Genomic DNA, 24,977 nt, shown 5'->3' with positions numbered 1-24,977 from the left:
TTATATAGAGTTGTGGTGTTGCCTAATTAAATATCTGACCGCAAATCATGTTACACAGCAATTCAATTTTAAAAGATATATTGAAAATTGAGTTTATGTTTAAATAACTAATATCCGACAATTAGGCTTATTTAAATTATATGAATTTTTAAATGAATTGTTATATTTAAATCTTGATATTTTGTTAAATTTTATGACTATTTTGGTGTCGTTTGATAACACTTAAATAAATAGTTTTTTATTTAATTAATTAAAAATTTGATAATTAAACTTAAAATGTGTTTGGTAACTTTATTTTTATTTATTATTTTTTTAAATTTTAATTAAAATTTTTTAAATTTTAAAAATAGAATTTTTTCACTTTCAATTTTTTTTTAACAGTTTTCAAATTTTCCTTTCTTTTTTTACTTATCTTCTTCAAATCAACATTTCAAAAACAGTTTGGGTTAAACAAAAAATAAAAATAGTTACCAAACATATTTTTATTTTTTAAAAATAAAAAAATATAAATAAAATAATATTTCTATTTTTGTGTTTAAAAAATTCAAAAACAAAAATTTTACCACGGGCTATGTCACTTTTTTTAGATAATATATTGTCGTTTTTTCTGATAATCCCTTTGAACCATTTTTGCTGATAATAATTGAGATGTCGTTTTGCGCAAATGAGTGTCGTTTGATGGTCCCTTTTTGGTTGTTTACAAAATTTTGACCCAATTGGTTTCAGTGTTAGACTTTAATAGGGTTTGTTTGGTCAACATTTGGGTCTGCCACTGGGCTTGGTTGGAAATAGTCTATTTAATTATACAAAATCTATACATTATTTAACAAAATCTTAGTTTTCATAGCAATTGTAAGTGTATATTATATACATACCAAATACCAAAATTTATATACTATTTACCAAATATCAAAATATATAACCTTACGAAAAGAGAAAGTAAAAAAAAAAAACTAATGAAATTTAAAATCTGATGTGTTTTAGAAAGTAAGTGAATTTCTTAAAAAAGTTGTGGAAATTTATTTATTTTTATTTTTAATACTTTTTGTGTGCATGTAGAGGAAAGAAAAAGTTTGGTGAAAAAAATAGGGGAACAAGATAAAATATTTGTTTGGTTGAAAAGAAAATAGAGTAGAACAGAAAAATAAGTGGAAAAAAATTAATGGATTCCACTAATATTTTTTCATTTCTAAATTAATTAAAAAAATAAAAAGAAATTATTTATAAAATACATCTAAATTAATTAATTTTTATTTTGAAATAATTCATATAAAATTTTACTTGTATTTTTTTTCCTCTTTCTTCTTTACCAAACAACATAAAAAAATATTTTATTTCTCTTTATTTTCCATTTCTTAGTATTTTTTTTAATTTTTCTAATGTGCTAATGCAAAAAAAATGGTGTTAATTAATTACTAATTAGGATCTAAGATTCCATTGTAATAATATAGGTATTTATACTTATAGTAAGAGTATCCATCATATTGTATTTTTCATTTAATATATCTTCTATTAATTATTGAGTATATATTATATTATTATTATTTATTTTTAATTAGAGAAGCAAGACAAAACACTATAATCCACACACCAACCATGCATGTTGTGTAATGGGGACAAAGCTAAACCTAAATTTGATTGGATGATGAAAATGTGTAAAATAAAATACATAAAAAAAGTTAAAGGCTTATATTTTTTTGGACCATGTGTTTTGTCTCATTACCTGTTTGGAACCTGTGTTTTGACAAATTATTTTTTGGACTCTATGTTTTGTAAAATAGTTAAAATAGAACCATAAACTCAATTTTGATGAAGGAAAAATTGAATATAACAACACAGTTTTTAAACATAATGATTTTATTTTTGTTCTGAATTGTTAGTTTGGTAAATTATTTGAAATTTTAGTTGAAAAAACATTGACAAAAATCGTGTTTAGGGTTCTATTTTAACTATTTTACAAACACATAGGGTCCAAAAAGTAATTTATCAAAACACAGAGTCCAAACAGATAATGGAAAAAACACATGGTTCAAAAAAGTATAAACCCAAAAGTTAATCATATATTTATTTTGTACCCTGCATTAATCAAATTAAGAATTGGTATCTAATATTTCCAATATGATTATTGGATAATTTGTAATTTCAAATTGGACATACTTTAATATATTATGGGCTCAAATTTGATCCCAAGTTTTAGAATATTAAGAGCACTCAGACCACTCCTAATGACTACTCTACCTTATCCTTCAAAAATACCTCAACAAAACCCATTTTTTTATATTTTACCTCATATATCAGATTCTCTATATTTTTTATTTACATCGTTTAAATATTATATTTTAAAATATTATCTAGTTCATATTAGAGAGAAAGAGAGAGACCAAAAATCAAAGTATAAAAAAATAATTAAAAATGTTTGAAGAATGCTTTAACTTGTCTCTAAATGTGGAGATGTACTATAGCATAGCTAAATTATGGAGTTATTATAAAGCATCCAACAGAGCATGCTTTTGGTGATGATTCTTCAAAATTTTGAAGGATGATATATTATATATAACCCATTGGGACTGCTCTCACAATGAATGAGCTAAACTATTTAATTTTTAATAATATAGAGAAAAATAGTGAAAATGAGATTCTAATCAGTGAGCTAAATTTGAGTTATTTTACACATTTTTTGTTTTAATAAATAATATTACTCCATATGTAAAGACAATTATTCATTGAGTTAAAAAAAAAAAAAATTCTCTTTTTATATTAATTATATTTTATTTTATGTTGCTTCTTTCTCTTTTCTATTTTAATATTTTAATGAATAAAAAAATAATATTTAAATGATATAAAAAAAATACAGAAAAGTTGATATATGGTAATGTAAATGTTTGATGTAAAATAGAAAAAATAAAATTTTGTTGATATATTTGAAAAAATAGAGATTTTCTAAATGGGTGTATTCCCATGAACAACATAATATTATCTTTCATCAATTTTTAAATTATATAGTACCAAATAACTATTATTAATAATATATAAACTACAAAAAATATATAGAATTTTAAAGGGTATGTAACCATTTGGTACCCTGTGTTTTTGCAAAGTATTATTTTGGTACCCTCTATTTTCAATAATATTCATATTATACTATGTATTTTAAAATCATACATATTTGGTACCCTAAACTCAAATTTAATTAATAAAATTAACCAATTTAATCAAACTGATGTCAATTATGTAAGTTTCAAATTTAAATTTAATTACTTAATTACATATAACTGATGACAGTTTGATCATATTGACAAAATTTTATCTATCAAATCTGAGTCTAGGGTATCAAAAAGGGTACCATATGAGCATTATTGAAAATAGAGGGTACCAAAATGATACTTTGCAAAAACACAGGGTACCAAATAAGTAAATTCCCAATTTATTTTAAATTACAAAAAAAACTCTATAATTATTTTTGAGAATATAAAGTACAAATATGAGCATATTTCAAAGAAAAATAAAAATGGCTCCTTATCCATTCCATATAGCTTAACTTCTTAACTAAGGAATGAAATAGAAATAGTGTTATATTAAGTTTTATTAGAGTGAAACAAATAAAAACCGCTTTTGTCAGACTGCTGAAGCAAAAGGCCAAAAAAAAAACTATTATATATTTTATCATATACTTTTTTTAATAGCTTACCTTAAATTATTATATATTTTTGTCACACATGAATTAATAAAATAAAATAGAAAGAAAAACAACTGTATTGTATGTGTACTACTGTAATAGTGTCAGTGAATTCTTATAAATAATTCATATCATGTGTTTTCCATTTATTATTCCACAGAGATATCATTATCAATTATTATTTCTTAATTATATTCAATATTTAATTACATAAGAAAATAATTATATATTATAATACAAACCCATACAGGAGTGTTTCCTATGTACAAATAGTATAGGTACGTATTAGGTAGACGTATTCATTTTTTTTTCTACTTATATACAGGAAAATCAATTTACTTTATATTTTCCCCCACAAAAAAAAAAAATCTTTAGGGGTTTCTTCGAGTTGGGGAGTATTGGGACCCAGTCTCGTATTTTGGCACTTTGATAGTTATAATCTCAAATTTTTTTATCAAACTGTGTACATTGTAGTTATAATAGACATCACATTAGTTTTTAAATTTTTTTGAATAATTTATAGTGTCAAAAACAAAATGCAAACATTATGTTGCATGTTTACCTGTGTTTTTTATACGTGTGAATGTTTAAATCCTGATTTTACTAGTATAAATTATTTAGAATTTTTTTAAAATTAGTGGGTGTCTACTGTACACAATCATAAAACAAAATTGAGATTATAACTATTTATGTGTCAAAAATATAAGGATATACCGATACTCCTTTTTTAGGGGAGTGCTAGAGAAAAAACAATAATCCCAATTTAAAACTATTTATAAATAAAAATAATTTTAGTATGGTTATAAATTCTAATTTTTCTAAGTTACATATTGAAATTTTTTGTCTCTATATGTAGTAATAATTATCTAAAAATTATAAATTATGTTTTATTTAAAATTTAATATAAAAAATATTTATACTTATGATTTATAATTAGGTTTATACATTTTTAGACCTTGTATTTTATTTCATTACCTATTTAAATTATCTGTTTTGTAAAATAATTTAAATAAACTTTTAAATCTGATTTTGATGAACAAAAAATTAAATATAACAACATAGTTATTAGGCATAATGATTATATTTTTGTTCTGAGTTATTAGTTTGGTGAATTATTTGTGATTCTAGTTAAAAAAACTTTGATCATAATCGAGTTTAAGAGTCTATTTGAACTATTTTACAAAACACGGACTCAAAATATAATTTGTCAAAATACAAAATTTCAAACAAATAATGAGACAAAACACATAACTTTTATAATTTAAAATTGTTATTTAAAAATAGACAATAACTTACTAATATTGAAATATTTTTATCTAAGTCAAAATATATTTGTTTATTGGTTCCAACAACATGTACACACTCTTTATAATATTAAAATTAGTTTATTAGTTCCAACAATAATATTATATATACATTGTACATATTATACCCTTATTATATATAAATGTGTATATTATATAGTCTCTTTAACTAACCAATTTTCATTTTGTCTGCTAATGTTTAATTTTAATCGATTTAAGATTCTTTGGTACTTGTAATTGCCTCAATGATTAAATTGTCTTTATTAATAAAATCCAATTTACTTTTAGATTTCATATATTTGTGTGACTAATCAGACACTACACTTTTTGACTGGTCAGTCTTTGTTTGATTTCATGTGATTCTCTTTGTCTCAATTGTTTGTTTTGTCATCTCTACTAATTATTTCCAATAATAATAATAATAATCTTTATTACTTTATTTTAGATGAAACATACTTTTTGACAAGATTTTTTTCTTTCTTAATCATTTTAATTATAGAGCTGAGATTTTCTCATAAATTTCATATTATTATTTTTAATTCTTTAAAGAGTATATTATGAAAAATAGTATTGAAATTCTTAATCACTTTAGGGTGCACTCAATATTTTTTGGAGTACCGGTACATCTATTTCCTGTTTTCGGTACTGAAATGATTTTTGGCGTAATTATTTTTTATGATCGTGTAGATTATAGTTATTTAGAGCATTAAGCAAATTTTTAAGAGATTCTGAATAATTTACAATATCAAAAATATGGTTCAAACAAGTTATCTTCCCCACGCCTAAGAAAAAACAGTCACGTGTGTACTATACTATTTTTTAACCTTATTTTCGGCACTGTAAAATATTCAAAATTTCTTAAAATTTTTACAAAATGCTATAAATAATTATAATATATATAATCATAACAAAAAATTCGACGAAAATCATCCTGTTATAAAAAAAACAGAAAATGGTGCACCGACAGGGCCGGCCTTGGGCATAGGCGGGCTAGGCCCGTGTCTAAGGCCCACCCCTACCCAGGGCCCATTTTATTTAAAATTAGTTTAATTTTATATTACTAAATATTATTTTAATTTTATTTAAAATTATATAAAAAAATTACATGTACAAAATGACTCATTTTTTTCAAATTTATTAAAACCGTCTTAGGCCCACTTTTTTTCAGGGCCGACCTTGTGCACCGACATACTCATTTTTAGGGAATGCTCCCTAGACATACCCAATGTTATATATTCAACACTTAGCACCTAAAATGGTTATAGAAATTCAATCTAAATACAAAGCATATTTCTTGTTTTATTATTTTCTTTTCTTTATTTATATTGTTTTTCACATTTTTGTTAATATTTTATTTGTTTGAGATATACATCAAGTATTTTTTTCTTTTAAAATAACTATTATATATGGATGGAAAAGATTAATTAAATAAATAAAATAATTGACACAATTTTCCGTATGCAGCCATACGTACAAAGCTGTATTATATCTGTTTTCTCACAACTTAGTGTGAATGTGAAAACAGAATATGGATAAGCATGGACAGCTATATTTCATTTTTCCTAATATTTACTTTTTTTTCTTCAAACTAAACCTAATTTCTTGTGAGAAAAAGTTATGAATTACCATAAATAAAGAAACAAATGAAAGAAATAAGAAGTCAATATAATGGGAATAAATATGGTATGATCTCTTTTTGCATTATCCATGAAAAAGTTATGATTCAAGTTTTGTTTTTTAACCTAATGGTATATATTTTAATTATATAGCGAACCTCATATATATGTAATATTTTCCTCTAAAATTAATTTATTATGTCGAAATTATGATTTAATAGCTTATTTCATTCGCAATGATACTGAAAATTTGGAACCTTAAATGTTAAGTTGTCTAAAATAATTTTTAGCAAGAAAAATGGTGCAATTACGTTTCTTATTAACCTTCTTCACTACACCAAAAATGGTCTTTCAGGTCACCCAAAGTTGTCAATTAACGTTGATGACCAGATTTGATGATTAGCGACTAATACACTCATTTAGTGCCAATGCATATACTGACACTAATGTGTTTATGTATATAGAATAGCATTTGGACAAGTCCATTTTATTTTTCTAACCTAACCCTAACACTCATTCTAACACACACACACATTAGTTCTCCTCCTCGACGAGCACGAGCGTTGACAGAGGCACGGTTTGGGGCGAGCATGGTAAGTTTCTTTCTCTCCATCTTTCTCCACCTCCGATTTCTCTCTCTCACTCTCTGTTCTTCAATAAAAATTTAACAGTTACATAACATATATAAATAAATATTAAGATAACCAAAAAAAGAGTACAAAGTAGCATAAAAAATTAAATGTAGTGAAAATAAGCCCTAATTTGATTTTCTTCTAAAATAGTTGGTACTCTATGAATACGTCTTCCCTTTCAAAGATGTGCATTTCTGTCTTCAGATAGCTCATGAACAAAGTGAAAAAGAAAAGATTCGCTGATATTATATATAACCCTAAGATTGTAGTCAGGGATCGTTATCAAACCTCGGTTATTCGTAACACTAACACTAACTCTAATACATATGTATAGTGTAAATCATGAATCAAGATCTCCTGTCAAATTAGTGTGTCTTATATTGTGTCTAACCAATGTAATTGTGACACTTCATATTTAATATTTAATTTATAAAAAAAAAAAACTGCTACTGTTTTTTCACAACAATTTATGTTTTAATATGAAGTGTCACAATTACATTGGTTAGACATGATATGACACACACTAATTTGACAGGGGATCTTGATTCGTAAATTATGTAATCAGTCGACATATGTTATAACGAGTTCGTTCAATAATTTTTTACAAAATAATCGTTCAGAAACCCCTTGACTAACACCTTAACGAAATTTCCAACACTATCCAAATTTTTATTTTTTATTTTTTACAAAGCGAAATTGTAAAAGAATTTATTTTAACCCCAAACACTAGTCAATACACTATATAGGAAATGGTATATTCGTATATAGATCTTTTGCTTATAATATATAAATATAATCCCCAATAATAATATATTGTATAAAAATAAAATAAAATGTATAGAATATAGTATAGATGGAAGAAGAAAGGGAGTGGAGTTTAGATCACGTGGTAGTTTGTTAGAGTTCTCACATGATCCACGAATCTCCGCCTTTTGCACTTTTCAACGATTGCGACTATTACTACTATACTCCACCCCTTTAATATTTCTATATTTATTACTCTTCTTTCCCATTTTACCCCTCCCCTTCTACTTTCTTTTACATTTTCACCCTAAATTTTTTGTTGGTTTTGATTAGTTTAAGAAAAAAGAACATTAGTATTGAACATTAAAATCAACAATACTACTAGACTCTTCACTTTCAAGCATTTGACCTTGTCACTTGTCATGTTCCCAAAAGATTATTAAATTTAAAAACAAAAAAAAAACAAATTTAGCTTAAAGACAAACACTTTCCCAATATAGTTACCCAGTAAAAAAAACATACAAACACGTATATAATAATAGAAATCAGTGAAAATAGTTTTTTTTATAATTTTTTTTGTAAAATTATATCTGTCTAAAATTCGATCAGTTGTCTAAATTTTTCGGCTGACTATTTAAATTTTTCGATTAATTATCAAAATTATTAAAATTAAATTATAGTAGAAAATAATTAAAAAAAAAAACTATTTTGGCAAAAGACGCATGTAATAATGATAACAGTCTCAATTTTTAAACTAAACGACAAATGTCACCACAAGGGTATTTTCGTCTAACTCGAAAAACGACACCCTTTCATGAATATACACCCAAGGGTATTTTCGTCCAACTCGAAAAACGACACCATTGCATAAATATGCACCCTCGTGTGTCCATATGCCGGTTCTTCATTTTTCTCTCTTCATCATCATCTTCATCTTCGTCAATCTCAATACCCTTTTCTCTGTGTATCGATACATATATAGATACATATATATATATATAGAGAGAGAGAGGGATCAAAAATGGAGAATCCTGATGATAATAATCCCCATGGCCTGAGCTCGGAGGAATACACAGAGCTGGAGCCACTCATCGCCACGTACCACAACTTCGAATCTCAACCGAACACGTGTACGTCGGTGATCACCCAACGTATCGAGGCTCCGGCGAGCGTGGTGTGGGCTCTGGTGCGGCGGTTCGACAACCCTCAGAGATACAAGCACTTCATCAAGAGCTGCAACATGAATGGCGACGGCGGCGTCGGGAGCATGAGGGAGGTCACCGTCGTGTCGGGGCTGCCGGCGTCGACCAGCGTCGAGAGGCTGGAGATTCTGGACGACGAGAAGCACGTGCTGAGCTTCAGCGTCGTTGGTGGAGAGCACCGCCTCAACAACTACCGGTCAGTCACTTCCGTCAATGAGTTTCGGAAAAACGACAGCGACGAGAGCCAAAACGACAACGGCGGTGTTTACACGGTGGTGATAGAGTCTTACATCGTGGACATACCGGAGGGGAACACGACGGAGGACACGAAGATGTTTGTCGACACCGTTGTGAAGTTGAACCTTCAGAAGCTTGCCGTGGTGGCTCTGCATGGCGGCGACGGCGGCGATGGCGATGGCGGCCATGACCTTTAGTAGTGTAATGTAAAGTAATCGATTAATCGTAAAACGGTGCGTTTTGAGTTTTTACTATTTGTTATTTTTGTAATTCATCAATATTCAATATTTATTATCACTACTCTACTACTATTATTACTACTATTTGTTTTGATTTTTTTTGGTAAGTAGCCATTTGGTTTCTTATATTTTTGCAAAATATCATTTTGATATTATCTGTTTTCAATAATATTCATATGGTACCTTATATTTTAGCTTATATTTTAAAATCATACATATTTGATACACTAAACTCAAATTTAATTAATAAAATTTTACCAATTTAATCAAACTGCTGTCAATTATGTAAGTTCTAAATTTAAATTTAATTACTTAATCATATTAACAAAATTTTATCTATTAAATCTGAATTTAAGGTATCAAATATGTATAATTTTAAAATACAAAGTACCATATGAGCATTATTAAAAATAGAAATACAAAAATGATACTTTGCAAAATCACAAAGTATCAAATAAGTAAATTACCTTTTTTTTTTTTTAATGTTTTGATGTTATTTTAGTTATTGATTTATTTTTTTTAATTTTGTGGCGTGGTAAATTTACTTATATTTTATCTATTATATATATATATATTGGTTTATCATTTCCAATACACTTGAGCTATTAATTTTAGTCAGCTAATATATGTAATTTTGTAATAATTAAATCTAAAAAAAATCCAACATATGTTAAACTTAATTAATTTATTGTAATATATTTTGCATGATCATCACAATATAGATATAGCTAAGTAGGTTTCCACATGGCTATGCTTATATATATATGTAATATTATATAGTATCCAAATCTAAAAGTAACACTACTTTCCTATCATAGTTGTAGCTAGCTTTGTTTTTAATTATATATAAACCGTCAAAATCAAATAAACCGTACAAATTAAATCGAAAAATTGATAAAAAATACAATAGGAATGATACAACAAAAATTTAAAATGGTCAATTATTATGGGTTAATTTAAGAATTATATCAATCCGCTTAATATAATATGAATAAACCAATTAAATTTTTTTTTTCATTTATAATATATATATAGTGTGTATTACTACATCTATTATATGTAATATTAAATAGGAATATGAGCGGTGATAATAGCCAATTTTTTTTTTTTAAATTACACTTTAATACTCAATTTTTTTGTAGTAATAATACATAGATCTATAATTTTTGTGCAACCGTTAGTACTCACCATTAACTTGCCGTTACGTATTCACGTGTCACAATTTTATACTCGTAAAATTAGGTCTTAAAGTGTAACTTTATAAATTATTTGAGTATTATTGCTGCCAATATCCATAAATTCTTTAAATACTATAAAAATCATTTTAAATGTTAAAAAAATCTAAAAAATTATTAAAAACTAATTAATAAAACTAAATGTCAAATTCGAAATAACCCAAATTAAAATTGAAACTCAAAATTATCTTAAAATTCATATTATTAATCATTTTTTAATAATATTTTATATTTTTAAAATTTTAAATGATTTTTATAATATTTAAATAATTTAGTCTAAAAGCATCACACAATCTAAATGTGTCACGTGGATACTTAACAGGCAGTTAACGATGAATACTAATGGTTGCAATAAAATTGTAGATTTAAGTATTACCGCAAAAAAAAAAAACAAAATTGGGTGTTGAAGTGTAACTTTTGAAAAGATTTGAGTATTATCGCCGCCAATTAGACTAATAAAAATGTGTCATGTGGACACTTAATGGACAGTTAACGGTGAATACTAACGGTTGCACCAAAATTGTAGATTTATGTATTTTTACCGCAAAATAAAAATTTGGTATTAGAATGTAACTTTTTGAAAAACAATTGGGTATTATCGACGCCAATATCTCTATTAAATATTATTTTAAAATCTTTAACAATGAATTTAGAATAATATTTTTTAAAGTTTTAATTTAGAATAATATGTCTAATCTAAGTTTAAAAGATGTAACCTATATTTTTAGTTTATTGAATTTAATTATTTGAATATTTAAAAAATAACTTAAGATTAATTAGGGCGGATTAACCCGACCAAACCTCCTAAAATATTAGACGGGTAAACTTTTTTTTCTTAATTGGTTAGGTTAGAGTTAGATTTTTAACCCTCAATTTTTACATTAGGTTGAGTAAAATATGTTATTACTTGATAAACCCACCAATTAACACCCGTAATTTGGTGAAATTATTGAAAATATATGGGTGCCATTATGTACGGAATGCTGATCTTATAAGATGAGAGTAATATATATATATATATATTATTTTTTTTTATATATAAGCAATTATCATATATATATATATATATATAAAAGAGAGAATGCAGTTGGTATATATATATATATAATATTTATGTGTATATTATATAGTTTGGTGTAAGACTATACATAAGTGTGGCTATAATGCCAACCCTGGATTCAACGGCAAGGACTAGAGGAAGTGGAGATTTTTATTTTTATCTCTTTTGAATGGGAAATGAAATGACTTGTGAACAACATATCATGTGAAAACCTACCTAGCTCATCACAACAGAACCTTTCTTTATTCAATATATATATATATATATATATGTATAAGCTAAGTTGAATTTCAGCCACTTATTTCACTTCTCTTTTTGCTAATATATAATAATATTATTGTGGGATATGGTTAAATTAATTATGTCATTATACATATAATTTAAGGTCGAGGAAGGATTCATGCATGTTCTTCATCTTTTGTAACAAAAGAAAAGAAAGGGAAATAATAACTTTTTTTAAGGATTAAAAAAAAGACTTAATCAAATAGATTGGTTCATTTCATGATAAGGGCACAAGTATATGAAATAAAGGCCCAAGTATAAAGCAATTGAGTCCATAATTATTTTGACTTGAGGCCCAAAAACATTCCAACTTCTTCACTAAAGTAAAACCCACTCAAAGGAAGCCTCACAATACTTTTTTTTTCTTCCTATATTGAATGTTTGTACATATTAAAGTAATCACAATGATACTGTACTTTAAAATACGCACCAAAATTCATCTTTTTTTTTTTTAATTTCACAACAAACTTTTACATTATATTTACAGTAGTTTTCTATTTTTCTACATTATCTAAATATTATATATTTTTATTCATTAAAATAATAAAAAAATTAAAAAATAATATTTTTTTAAGGTGAGCTAAACTTTCTCCATATATAGAGAAGAAATCATGCTGAAATATAATACATATTCCATTATATTTTTAAAATTTTGAAAGAGATATTTTGGCTAAAATATAGCGAGTACTTATATAAAAAGATCAAAAAAAGAATAGATATTTGCGGCAAAAATATATAAATTACTATATTTGTAGCACTTAAGTACTAATGTTATTTTTTTGCTGATGAAAGTACATTCCGTCTATGTTTTGTTACAGCCGACAGTTTCAACTGTTAAGTGTATTTGCGATATATCGGTGAAAATACTAAATTAAATGAATATTTATGGTGAAAATACATAATCTAATAGATATGTGTGGCAAAAATACTCAAATTATGAGATATTTGCGACAAAAGTATTTAAGTTATAAGCAAATTTGACATCAACTGCAACAAAATATGGACATAATGTATTTTCGCCAGCAAAAAAATAACTTAAGTACTTAAGTGCTACAAACATAATAATTTAGTTGCTTTCATAACAAATATCTAAAAATTAATATGACGATCTATACCATACTTAATGCTACCACTTTTTCCAATTATTTTTCATATTTATTTGCTACTCCAATTCACCTAGGAACCACCTCTTTATAAGGATAGATGCTAATAGTATATGGGGATAATTTTTTTATTTATTTAAATAAACTAATGAATAGATGTCAAGTTTCAAAAACACAAATCTAATATTAATTTAGAACAAAAGATTTAATTACATTTGTATTAACTAATCTAGTACCATGTTCCAAATTATTATTGTATCTTATTATACCTTTGTCCAAACACTAAAAAAAATCAACTTTATTTTAATAATGAAAAGTTAGTAATTTTAAATTCAAGATTTGATTTTTTTTTTTCCTCTTTCAAAATAACATGTAAAAATAAAAATTGATCGAAAACCTCTTGACCGTCCACGTGGAAAGAGTCAAAATAGGGCTTGGAGTTTTGGTGTGTGTGTAGAGGTTCACAAAACGCGCAATCACTTTGGCTAACCGGAGCTCTTTCACTCTCTCCACCACTTTGCCAAGGTCTCTCCATTACCACTTTTTCATTTTTCAATCTCTATCTAATGTCTTGTTCATTGTACTAGATCTAATTCAATTCATCTCTTCTCGTTCACAGTCACACTACTCTTCATTTTGATCTGATTCTCCCCCAAGTTGTTGATTTTATTGTTCGTATGAATAATTTAATTGATACCCAGAAAGAAAGATGAACTTTTGATGATAAATTCAGTGACTTTGTTCGTCTTTGCGTAATGTACAGTATGTATTTGTATCTACCTAAGCCTGTATATCCTAGCTTATGTATTTCTGTTTCAATGCCCCTTTTCTTCTAATTGGTTTGTCCAAATTTGGGGTTAAGTTTATGACTAATTAGCTCATCGGCTCCACAAACAAGTGGTTTTTCTTTCTCAAATAGAAGTTGGGTTTTGAGATGAGAAACTCATTTTGTTTAACGGTCCACATTGGGATACTAAACAGGCTGTGCATTTATCATAGGTTGAGGAATTGATGGCGTCCAAGCTGGTTCAGTTACAATCCAAGGCTACTCAGGCCTCTCAGCTTGTGGCTAAGCATGGTACTTCCTACTATAAGCAGCTGCTGGAGCAGAACAAGCAGTACATCCAGGAGCCCCCCACTGTTGAGAAGTGTACTCTTTTGTCCAAACAATTGTTTTATACTCGTCTAGCCAGGTCTGTATTTTATCTCACTCTATTCCATTGCTCAGTACTATCAATTATAAGCATCATCCTTGTGTTATTTTCTTGGAAAACAAATAGTATTCAAGCTGTTTGAATCTGTGAATTTTGTTGTTCAAACTCAAAGCAATGCCCTTTGAACAAGAACAACATTTCCTTGAAAGGTTATTGTGAGTGTCTGTTTTTACACTGATTTTATATCAATTTGTTTACTAATGCTAGGATGTTTAATGAGCTACAAAAAAAAAAGGGTATTTAGTAAAATACAAAAGAAATCTTTGTTATAAGGCAAATGCTAGACACCATGAATCATGATGAATTAATTATTCAAAACAAGTGTCTTGATTGATGAGACATAAGTTATTTTAACAAATAACATGTTGTGATGATTCATGTTATTTTTCTTCATAGTCTGTCGAAATGTGTATCTCAGCATTACTCGAAAACAAGCAGTCTCTTGAACTAGAAATATCACCAGAGATGAAGCAGTTTGTGTGTCTAATAATTCCACAATATCTGTTGTATGCTGGCACAGTTTACCTGGTCGTCGTGAAGCTTTGGCGAAAGAGCTAGACTACGTGAAGCATCTATGGAAGAACAGGCAGGAGCTGAAGGTGGAAGATGCTGGAATTGCAGCTCTGTTTGGGTTGGAATGCTTTGCTTGGTTTTGTGCTGGTGAGATCATTGGTCGAGGATTTACTTTCACCGGCTACTACGTTTAATTACAGAGCCACACAAATAATTGCCATTGAAGATGAACTAGTCAAGCTTCTTCTCATCAGTTAGTTAATATTTACATTTGCTCTGTGAAAATGTTTCTTTTTTGATTAAATATTAGTCTTGTTAACACCAACCATGTTGAAACTGTTGAGTGGATTAAATTCACCTGAATAACCTTCCAGTTAAAATAATTGATCAGCTTCTTATTTGTACTGTTCCCAAGTAGCCATTTTGGTAATTTCATTGGCTCGTTGTTCTATTCTCCATATTTGTTTAAGAACTTCTAGAGGATAAGTAAATACTCTTTCATATTGCTTCATTTTAGCTCTTACTATTATTAGATTATTTGTTACTATGGTCTGCTAAAAATTTCATTGCCTGAAACAAGGCTTTTGTGTACTAAAAAAAAGTACAAAATGTCAAAATACAAGCAAACTAAAGATTACAAGCCATTAACCACATCTATTGTCATATACTAATTACTGAGCAAACAATGGCTAGTATATATGAGCTGACAAGACAACTATAAGCTCAATGTAAATAAAATTTTAGTTCAATTCGATTAGGAAAGCCATTTCAAGGAACACACATTACACATCCTGACAATGACTTTTACAAAAAAAATCTTCCATCTCAAAAAATCTAATTCTTTTCTTGGTCTTGTATTTTATTCTGTAAGAGCAGCTCTGTATGGTATTTCCTAGAGGTAGTTCTTGAAGGCCGATATCATTTTTGGTGAAAAAAGTAAAAGAAATGCTACGACAGAACCGAAGAACAGTTTAACGAAGTCCCGAACTGGATCATCATCTTCTTCCACAGTAGAGATATCTGATGAGGTTGGCATGGCTGTTGCTGATGGCAGGGCTTCTACTACTGCTTCTGCTAAATCTGTGATGAAGGAAGACTTACAACCAAGCGCAGGAACTCGACCCCAATTCTTGATTCCAGATTCGAGAGCCAACTCCTTGTACTCCATGTCTATCTCTTCAAGTGTTTCTATGTGCTCACTGACAAAGCTGGACACGAAGAGAACTCACAATAAGATACAAATGCCAAATAAAATGCTTCACTCAAGTAATTTTCAGTGAGTTCTAAACAAAGAGTTTGCGCAATGAATCTAGGGAATTTTGTTAGGATAAACAATGGCAGGGAGAGTTTTCCCAAGAGACTTGCATTAAGAAAAAGATGTAATTGTGCTGATGATATATTATTTATTGTAAGACTTAATTAACATCAGAGCATCATGATAATCAGACACACAAGTGCCCCTTTTAAACATGTACCTGACTGGAACAGCTAGGAGACTTTTGACACCGCTCTGGCCAAGCTCAACAAGGACTTCATCGGTATAGGGCTTCAGCCATTGAACAGGACCAACTCGGCTCTGATTTTGCATCCAACCAATGAAAAAATGTCAATGTTGTAAGAAGGCTAATAAAAGAAGACCATAATTGTTAAAAAAAAAAAGAATTGTTTGCCATTTGCCAAGAGACGCAAGGCAAAAAAGCATGAGCTAAAAATTAAAGATCTGAAGTTTAGTTAAGCACCTGATAAGCAAGAGTGTGCTTATTATCAATTCCTCTAGCTTTCAGCTCTTGCATGATTAAAAATATACACTCCTCCATCTGATCTTTGTATGGATCCCCTGCATTCTCAACGTAACTGACAGGGACACCATGGGCACTGAAGAATATCATGACCTAAAGTTTTCACCACCAAGATACAAAATCAGAATATGCTTAATATTTAAAGCATACATGTCCACTGCATTAGGAAACCTTCAGAATCTGCAATGAAAAAATTTAACCTACCTCCGAAGGCTCAGAAAAAGTCTCTAATTCTTTTGAAATCAAGTCAGCCATTGACTTAACATAACCTTCTCGTTGGTACCATGATTTTATAACTGCAACAGGCAGCTTTGACAGATGGGCATCTTTCCTGGCAGTCAAATCTCGTTCAGAAAAAATATGAACAAACAAGAAATAAAAATGAATAGAAATCACATGCTTTAGAAGATGATAAGTTGAGACACAAAATTAGCACCTGAACAAATTCTGAAGCACTCGGATGCTTGATCCAGTAGTAGAAATAGAGAACTGTGGATACAGAGGTAGCACAACAAGCCTAGTGATCCTGTCCCTCTTGATCTGTCATAGAATCATAGATAATGACATAAGTTCCTATTATCAAGCAGTTAACAGAAAGATTGGAAAGGCATAATCATTTACTTTAAACAATGTGAAAAATAGCAAAATCATCAGCTGCTCTAAGTAGGCACACAATAATCACATGGTCCTATTTTCTTTATCATCTACTCATTAACATGGTTTCTCAATTTTTTCATACGAACAAGAACTGCTAAGGAACATTTTTTAAGAAACCAATAGAAAAGCCAGTACTAAAAAGATCGCATCGAAGTGAAGGACTAACTTGCTGAATTGCCTCCTCGGTGAATGGATACCAGTAGCGCATTCCGACGTAGACATTTGCAGATATTTCCATTGCTTCCAAAGCCATTTTAAGTGCATTTGCCTGCATCATATGAATATAGCATGTAAACCAAACTGAAATTCCAACCCTATTCCAAATGAAAACACTAGGAAACATTATAAACTATTAAGCAATGCAGATTTTACAATGAGCAATCACTCAAATACACATATATACCAGTTCATCAGTAATTATACGCTTAAAACACTGAATAACATTATTAACAATTAAGCAATGCAGATTTGGCAATGAACAATATCTCAAATAGACATATCTACCTGCTCATCAGTAATTTTACGCAACGGTGAACCACCTCCGATAGCAGCATAGCCTTCTTTACTTTTGGGTGCTCGAAGAACAGAAATCAATTGGGCTAGTGGTCTTTGAAGAAACCGAAACAATCTCGGGAGACGAATGATATCCTGCATTACCCCATCCAGAAAACATTATTATGGCTAACCAAATACAACAAATAGTAAAAGGCAGTGAAGCATTACCACCACAAACTTACAGGGTCAGCAAATAAGTTGTACAAAAATGGTTGAACATCATTAAGAGTCTCAGGCCCTCCTAGATTCAGAAGTAGAACCCCAACTTTTTCTTCCTCAACTTGAGAATGAGAATCTATAGCAACCCCATCATAAGTGCAAACACCCGCAGAACAAAATGTTTTCCCCAATGAGCTTCTCTTGCCAAATGTTAAACACTGATTCGAATGCGATAACCCACGCGTGTTAGATTGTGATTTAAATGTTACATTGTCAAGTTGTGAGCTTTTAGATGAATGGCACGAGACATTCATAGGAGATCTTGGAGGAGAGCAAGACCTGAAATGAGCGCAATCAGTAAAATCCTAAAGCAAAATCTTTTACCCATCCACTGTAGGGATTTAAATTTTATATAATTGTAACGATTCAGGTCAAAAGCATCGAATTTCAGACAATTCTGCCTCGTCTTCAGGCTTTCAATCTAAACTAAAGAACCCCAGATGAAATTCTCTCGGTGTTTCTCATGAAATTCGCACAGTTCAATAAAATTATCGGATCATCCATAATTATAATACATACACAAAAAAGATTCAGTCTTTGAAGAAAAAAAAGTGTTAAATCGAGAACTTACGTAGAAAATGCATGATCCGACTTCCGGAGAGTCAAACCAGTTAAGTTGGCGTTGGAAAGAAGGCCGGAGCAGGATTTGGCGTCCATGGCGTCGGATCACTTCAGAAATGAGCCAAAAACCCTAATAGTAGTATTGGGTAATTATTAGTTGGAAGAGAAAACGTGTGAGAAGAAAAAGCGAAAAAGGGAATTGGATTCTTGAGAATCAAGGAAGAAGGGAGTAGTTGAGAACTTATAATGAAACCAACAATAATCCAAACCAAAAAGTCAAAGTCAAATATGGAGGATATTTCTCCCTACTCTCTACCAACTATGACTATCTCTTTCGTAATTATATATATATATATAATTATATGGAGTGGAGCAGTAGTAGCAGCCATGGGCGGTGGCGTGGAGCTCTGTACGCCTAGCGAAGCAGTAGCTCAGCTCTGTCCAAAAGTACACTATGTGGGCCCATGGGTTTTGGGCCTTAACTACTAATTAGTGGAAATTACACCACATTTTTTACCCTAAAAATAATTATGTAGAAATTTATGTTTTTAATATTTTTATGGTTTTTTTTTTTAGAAATTACACTATCATGATCTTTTTGTCAGTGAGAATATTGTTGTCCGTAATTTCAGCATTCCCAACTCCCGAGGAACTAGTCGGAACGTGATCCTCTAGGGCCCCATCGAGCTATGACTAATTCATCACAATATTGAAGAACCTCCTCCGGGGGATGAGGACGCTTGACAAAGTGAAGGCCACAGAGGTACTGTGGACCACAGATACCTGTCTCACACTCAATGGTTGTAGGGATCGTGTTGTCGGTTCCGTACGAGTGGCAAAAAGAATGTCTCACGACGCCGCCTAACATGTGAAAGTGTGCAATTGCTATTCTCTCACAACATCAAGGACACTTTTCAATTAAAGTAGTGGACTTGACATCCTAGTATTGGATCTGCCAAAAGCCTACTAGGGCCCACCGACTTACTTATTGTATGCAAACCTTCATCTATAGATAACTAATCTCATTATGGGAATAATTATTGTAACCAACTCCAATTAATGAGTTTAGTCCCCTTAGCCACCTATAAATAGGGATAAGGTACCATTTGTAAATGATTTGGAATTTTAGAGTGAGCAAATACGATGCTTAAATTCTAAGATGGACATTGTGACACTGAATATCTCCCCTGGATTCTTGACCAGGTCTATTTCATCGACTAGTTAGTCTGCCACCTCTATTGGCATTCCAGATGATACAGATAGGTTGGGACCAGGAAGATGAGTCGGGCCTGCATCTTAGTCTCGATTCCCTCATTATGGTCATGCCCATCGAACGTTGTGGGGCTCAATGATGGTTGGGTTATCAGGATTTCTTCCTTCCCCATTCATTGGGCTCCAGATGGGCCTGGACCTCTTTAAGAGGGCCCACAGACCCATTGAGTTAGGCCACGTGTCACGGGTGGAAAACAGAGATAACAAGTTACTTAGTCAAATCTTAAAAAACAACATCTAAAAAGCAAAATCAGATTTTAAAACTACCATGAAGAATGAGATTAAATAAGGTGACTTGTTACAACGAGTAACTTAGACAAATTTGGAAAAAAATATGATCTGAAAAAAAAAGTAGATTTGAAACAAAATAAAGACGCGGAAGAACGTAAAGAAGAAGAAGAAGAAGATAATGATGATGATGAAGAAGAAAAGGAAAAAGAAGAAGAACGCGAAGAAGAAGATAAATCAGAGATGTCGTCGGCAGTGATCAGAGGTACGTTGTCTATTTGCCGGTGTGGAGAGCTCCTATTGTTGTGAGAGAAAATGGTTGGTTGTCATTGTTGTGAGAGAAAATGGAGAGTGTGAGTGAAATATACACGAGAGGTGGAGTGAAAGAGAAAAGTAAGAGAGAGAATGTGTATTTTTATTTATAATATTTTATGAGATTCACACATTCAAACAATTTTTTTTCTAGAATTATATTTTGTCAAAAATATAAATATAGAAAGTAAGTTATTTTTTCCCATGTCTTTATAAAATTCCTATATGTATTCAATACTCAAAACTAAAAAGCCCAACACTAGTTCGGCCCATTGTTTTTCTACTGGAGAAGAAATATGTGATTAGGGTTTGGGGAGCAGCTAGCTATAAATAAAGGCTTCAGCCGAGTCAAGCATTGTGCCTCCTCCTCTTCTTCTTCTTCTTCTTCTATGGTTTCTTTTCTCTGGTTCATCATCGAGTAGAAAAATTCTCTTATGTATATGCGTATGTGTTTATGTATTGGGCGGCACTTAAGTCAGACACGGGTGTTTGTTGATGAAACAATAACAAGCGACCTTTTGCAGTGTGCCTAAACTGAGCTTCTAACACGATTGGAGGGAGTTACTCAAATCTCCATGGCTCCCTTCAAATTTACAGTAGCTACATTTATTTCATCATACATATACATACATTCATATATATATATATATATACACACACATAGATACAGTCTCCAAAGGCTCTATAATTCGAGTCAACAGCGAGAGCCTAGCTAATGGTGCCTTGTCTGCCGCTTAGAGCCCAAACTCAGTTGCCACCTGAAGATAGCCTGAAATATCTTTTTGTTGTTTCATGCTACAAATGTTGGCTACATATTACCAAATCAACTTTTATAATCCCAAGTTTGGTTTTTTTTTACTTGGGTTTCCTCGATTCATCTAAAAATCGAACACAATGGATCTAAAAATGTTGTCTTTTTTCTCTTTGAAAACTCTTGATAGTTTAGTATGGCACGGTGCAACACCCCGGGCTTCCCTGATGATCTGATCTTTCTGATGGCGTGAGCCCCAATGCACGTGCTAAAACGGTGCCGTTTAGTGTTGCAGTTTGGCTTCGATGCTATTCCCACGGCTCATCTGTGTCAAAGAAACGGCTACATCTCTTTCTCTATCTTTTTCTTTGAAGTCTATCATTGTGCTTGTTGATTCAGATTCATATTCATATTCTGGTGTCTGATTTGTTAACTTGTGAATTGTGCAGGTTATGGTAATGGAAATCTAGACAAATGGGGTTTGAAAAGTTTGGATTTTTTTGAGAAAAAAATCATTTGATTAGTTGATTGAGAGATATTGTTAGCAATGGTTAATTGTTCTTTTTTTTGATTGATTGATTGGCTATGATGATGTAATCTCAGCTTAAATGCCAGTTCTGCTTCAGAAAATTCTTGATCGAAAGAGCTGTTTACAACAAGCTGAGCCTTTTAATCTTGTTCTATATTATCATCTATTGAAATAGATTCCATTGATGACTCAATCCAATTTGTTGAGGTGTTGTGGAGCTGAGACCCTGTTTACAGGGAGAACCCCTTGGTGAAGCTACATTTCATATGAGATTAATGGATTTAACTGAGGATATATCTTAGATTATGATTTTTAATTATGTTTTTGAGTTTTAACTATACTCTTATTCTTAATCTGAAGTGGGTATAAGAGTCTGAAAAACTCAGAGATTGAGTGTTGTCTATCAGCTTCATCTTTTGTAATTCTACGAGAATGGAGTTAAATAACAGCACTACATACACATATATAGTTGTATATTTATATGTATATGTTTATTGGAGATGAAAGAGATTTTCTCATTGATGATCAACCAAAGATGACGAGTCCGATATCCATTCTTGAAATCGTGACGACAATCGAGGCATTTGTCTGAGAGGCAATCTCTTCTTTAATTGATTTCGTTATTAGATTGATGAGGCATAATGATGAAATGTTTTTCTGAGATATTGATGAACACAAAACCTCCTACTCATTCTGAATGCCTGTTCTAAATTAGTTTTATTTTGATTTGTTGAAATTTGTTTTTGTTTTGGTTTTTATAAAAGAATGGAGATAGAGAGGAAAAGGAAGGTGTTGCTATGATGATAAAACAGATTAAACGATACACTGAGAAGCATCAATGATTTTGTTTCAAGCACTTTTGAGCTGCTTCTCCTTTTCTTTCTTTCTTTCATTTCCTAATTTTATTTTTAATTTTCTTTAATTTTTGTTAGCTCATATTTAGATTTCTTACAATAGCTAAGTGGAATTTGTGGACATGTGATTCCAAGACTATGAAACCTTTTATATATATTTTTTTAATTTTAATAAGGATTAATGATTTTTTAGATCTTTATTTTGGTTCTTTACTTGATTGTATTCTGTTTTTTAAATAATTCAAGTCTGCTCTTAAATCAAGTTTGTTTTAACTAAAATGGTAATTAATTCATCATACTAATAACTCAAACAAAAATAAATCTAAAAAATTATAAATCCATTTAATAAAACATCTTAAAACTACAAATTTCAGTTTATGTGGGTTTTTGTGCAGCAACAATTGAATTTAAAAAATATGCATAATTCTTTTAATGTTTTTAGTAATTTTATGTAAATGTTTGTTTTTGACAAATGACAAATAAGGTGAATGCTCTTGCACTATGAAACTTGTAATATTACAATTTACAACTTTACATAGGGACTCGTAGAACATTTAATCAACAAATGAAAGCTTATACTTCGACAGCATCACAATCAAAATTTCAAAGGTAGCTAACTATTCGTGTTTATAATAATGTTTATTTGAAAAATTTTAAAATTGTACTTTATTAGTACTTTATATTTTAAAATTAATAAAATTTACAAATTTAATTATGCTGTATTTAATTATAAAGTTCTAAATTAAAATTTAATTACTTAATTTCATATACAATTTGATTATATGACAAAATATTATTTATTAAATATAAATTTAGGGTATTAAATATGTATAATTTTAAAATAAAGATTATCATATGAATATTATTGTAGTAAAATGATTCTTTGCATAATAAGAAGTACTAAAGGAGTAAATTCCTAAATTTCAAAGTTAAAAGACTTCATTAATGAAAAAATGAGAGAAAATAAATATTAATTGTATCTGCATTAGAATGAACAAAATAAGCAGAATCTTTATGAAAAACTCCTACTTATACGATTTCATGATCGTATAAATATTCATTAAATTGAATAACAAAAAATAAAATCTTATCTTTAAATGGAGACAAAAGAATAAAAAAATTAATTTGTTTAGAAAGAGAATGAATTTAAAGGGTTAAAAAATTAATAAAAACTATTGAACTTTTATATATCTAAATATTATACATAGTGATGTGTCATTACTTTTAAAACATTGATATTAAAATAAATGTTGAAATAGGAGGAAATGTAAAAAAAAAAAAAAGATATTGAAGTAGAACTTGGTATTAAAACATTTTAAGTAGAAGTAAATGTAAATAATATTGGTATAAAAATTAAAGTTTTAATTTATATTGTTTCATAGCCATTTCGTGACATGTATAGGAAATATAAACATAGTCCAGCCCTACGTAATTAAACAAACAAAATTTAGTAAATTTCATAAAATAATGCACTAAGCAATAATATATAACATGACAAGAATGCCCATTAGGAATATGAATATTTTTACAATTGCAATACAATCAAATTAATTTTCACAAATATCTTGATAAATACTATGGCTATATCTTAATACACTTTTTGGGGTACATACAAATTGTAAAATCAAATCAATAATGTAAAAAACGACATTAATTGCAAAAAACGATAATAGTTATAAAAAACGACAACAAATTGGAAGGAAGTGGTGGCTAATTCAAATAAAAACCACCATACATTGGGCATCAATGAGTGATTATTATCATTACTATCTATTTATTACTACCTGATTTATCAGTCTCATCTTTTCTTCCTTTTTTCTTGCCTAAAATATCCTCAATCTTCACATCTTAGTTTATTAGAGCATCTGCAATGTATCAGCAAAATGCTGTATTTGGTGCAGATATCTCTCCAATGTAACATTATACTCTACTGCATTTTGCTGTGTTTGCTACAATACACAGCATATATGACGTGTATTGTAGCACACGGTATTAACTTTTTTTAAAATTTTTTATTATATATATTTATATTATTATTTATATATATTTATATTATTATATATATAATTTAGAATTTAGTTTATTATGTGGAGATTAAATTGTATATACCACAAAATAATTTTTTTAATTATAATTAAATAAAACATTATTAAATATTTGTATTTTTTTTAATATTACACCAT

At 29.3% G+C, this 24,977-nt stretch overlaps 3 protein-coding genes and 6 non-coding genes across 11 annotated transcripts; 8 read left to right on the top strand and 1 right to left on the bottom strand.

Annotated features, from left to right (window-relative positions):
• The first annotated feature begins 8,877 nt into the window (after nucleotides 1-8,877).
• Nucleotides 8,878-9,722, top strand: LOC133804703 (abscisic acid receptor PYL2). Its single transcript, XM_062242846.1, has one exon. The coding sequence runs from the start codon at nucleotides 8,994-8,996 to the stop codon at nucleotides 9,606-9,608; it is 615 nt and encodes a 204-aa protein (XP_062098830.1). The 5' UTR covers nucleotides 8,878-8,993; the 3' UTR covers nucleotides 9,609-9,722.
• A 3,984-nt stretch (nucleotides 9,723-13,706) lies between these two features.
• On the top strand, nucleotides 13,707-15,457 carry LOC133805109 (uncharacterized). Of its 3 annotated transcripts, none has more exons than XM_062243210.1 (3): nucleotides 13,707-13,855; nucleotides 14,330-14,523; nucleotides 15,065-15,457. In XM_062243210.1, exons 2-3 carry the CDS (start codon nucleotides 14,342-14,344, stop codon nucleotides 15,249-15,251), a joined length of 369 nt encoding a protein of 122 aa, XP_062099194.1. In that variant the 5' UTR covers nucleotides 13,707-13,855; nucleotides 14,330-14,341; the 3' UTR covers nucleotides 15,252-15,457. The 3 variants fall into 3 exon arrangements, with proteins under 3 accessions (XP_062099194.1, XP_062099195.1, XP_062099196.1); XM_062243211.1 differs by having other exon boundaries at nucleotides 13,734-13,855; nucleotides 14,312-14,523; XM_062243212.1 differs by having other exon boundaries at nucleotides 13,833-14,092.
• Nucleotides 15,458-15,618: 161 nt separating this feature from the next.
• Nucleotides 15,619-19,149, bottom strand: LOC133805108 (ferrochelatase-2, chloroplastic). Its single transcript, XM_062243209.1, has 9 exons — nucleotides 18,859-19,149; nucleotides 18,251-18,566; nucleotides 18,018-18,161; nucleotides 17,680-17,781; nucleotides 17,293-17,396; nucleotides 17,061-17,187; nucleotides 16,797-16,949; nucleotides 16,533-16,633; nucleotides 15,619-16,265 (listed from the first exon to the last, which is right to left on the bottom strand). Exons 1-9 carry the CDS (start codon nucleotides 18,942-18,944, stop codon nucleotides 15,950-15,952), a joined length of 1,449 nt encoding a protein of 482 aa, XP_062099193.1. The 5' UTR covers nucleotides 18,945-19,149; the 3' UTR covers nucleotides 15,619-15,949.
• Nucleotides 19,150-21,608: 2,459 nt separating this feature from the next.
• LOC133807520 (small nucleolar RNA snoR134) lies at nucleotides 21,609-21,761 on the top strand. The gene has a single exon (XR_009879428.1). It is a non-coding gene; the product is annotated as a small nucleolar RNA snoR134 (small nucleolar RNA).
• Nucleotides 21,762-21,988: 227 nt separating this feature from the next.
• Nucleotides 21,989-22,082, top strand: LOC133807493 (small nucleolar RNA Z223). Its single transcript, XR_009879404.1, has one exon. It is a non-coding gene; the product is annotated as a small nucleolar RNA Z223 (small nucleolar RNA).
• Nucleotides 22,083-22,117: 35 nt separating this feature from the next.
• On the top strand, nucleotides 22,118-22,232 carry LOC133807496 (small nucleolar RNA Z278). Its single transcript, XR_009879407.1, has one exon. It is a non-coding gene; the product is annotated as a small nucleolar RNA Z278 (small nucleolar RNA).
• A 59-nt stretch (nucleotides 22,233-22,291) lies between these two features.
• Nucleotides 22,292-22,399, top strand: LOC133807513 (small nucleolar RNA snoR97). The gene has a single exon (XR_009879422.1). It is a non-coding gene; the product is annotated as a small nucleolar RNA snoR97 (small nucleolar RNA).
• Nucleotides 22,400-22,453: 54 nt separating this feature from the next.
• LOC133807522 (small nucleolar RNA SNOR75) lies at nucleotides 22,454-22,537 on the top strand. The gene has a single exon (XR_009879430.1). It is a non-coding gene; the product is annotated as a small nucleolar RNA SNOR75 (small nucleolar RNA).
• Nucleotides 22,538-22,573: 36 nt separating this feature from the next.
• LOC133807494 (small nucleolar RNA Z105) lies at nucleotides 22,574-22,637 on the top strand. The gene has a single exon (XR_009879405.1). It is a non-coding gene; the product is annotated as a small nucleolar RNA Z105 (small nucleolar RNA).
• Nucleotides 22,638-24,977: the final 2,340 nt, after the last annotated feature.

Source organism: Humulus lupulus, chromosome X, assembly GCF_963169125.1.
Source record: "Humulus lupulus chromosome X, drHumLupu1.1, whole genome shotgun sequence".
In the NCBI taxonomy this organism is placed as follows: Eukaryota; Viridiplantae; Streptophyta; class Magnoliopsida; order Rosales; family Cannabaceae; genus Humulus; species Humulus lupulus.
The sequence above is the reverse complement of the archived record's forward strand: the minus strand, read 5'-3'. Positions and strand labels throughout refer to the sequence as shown.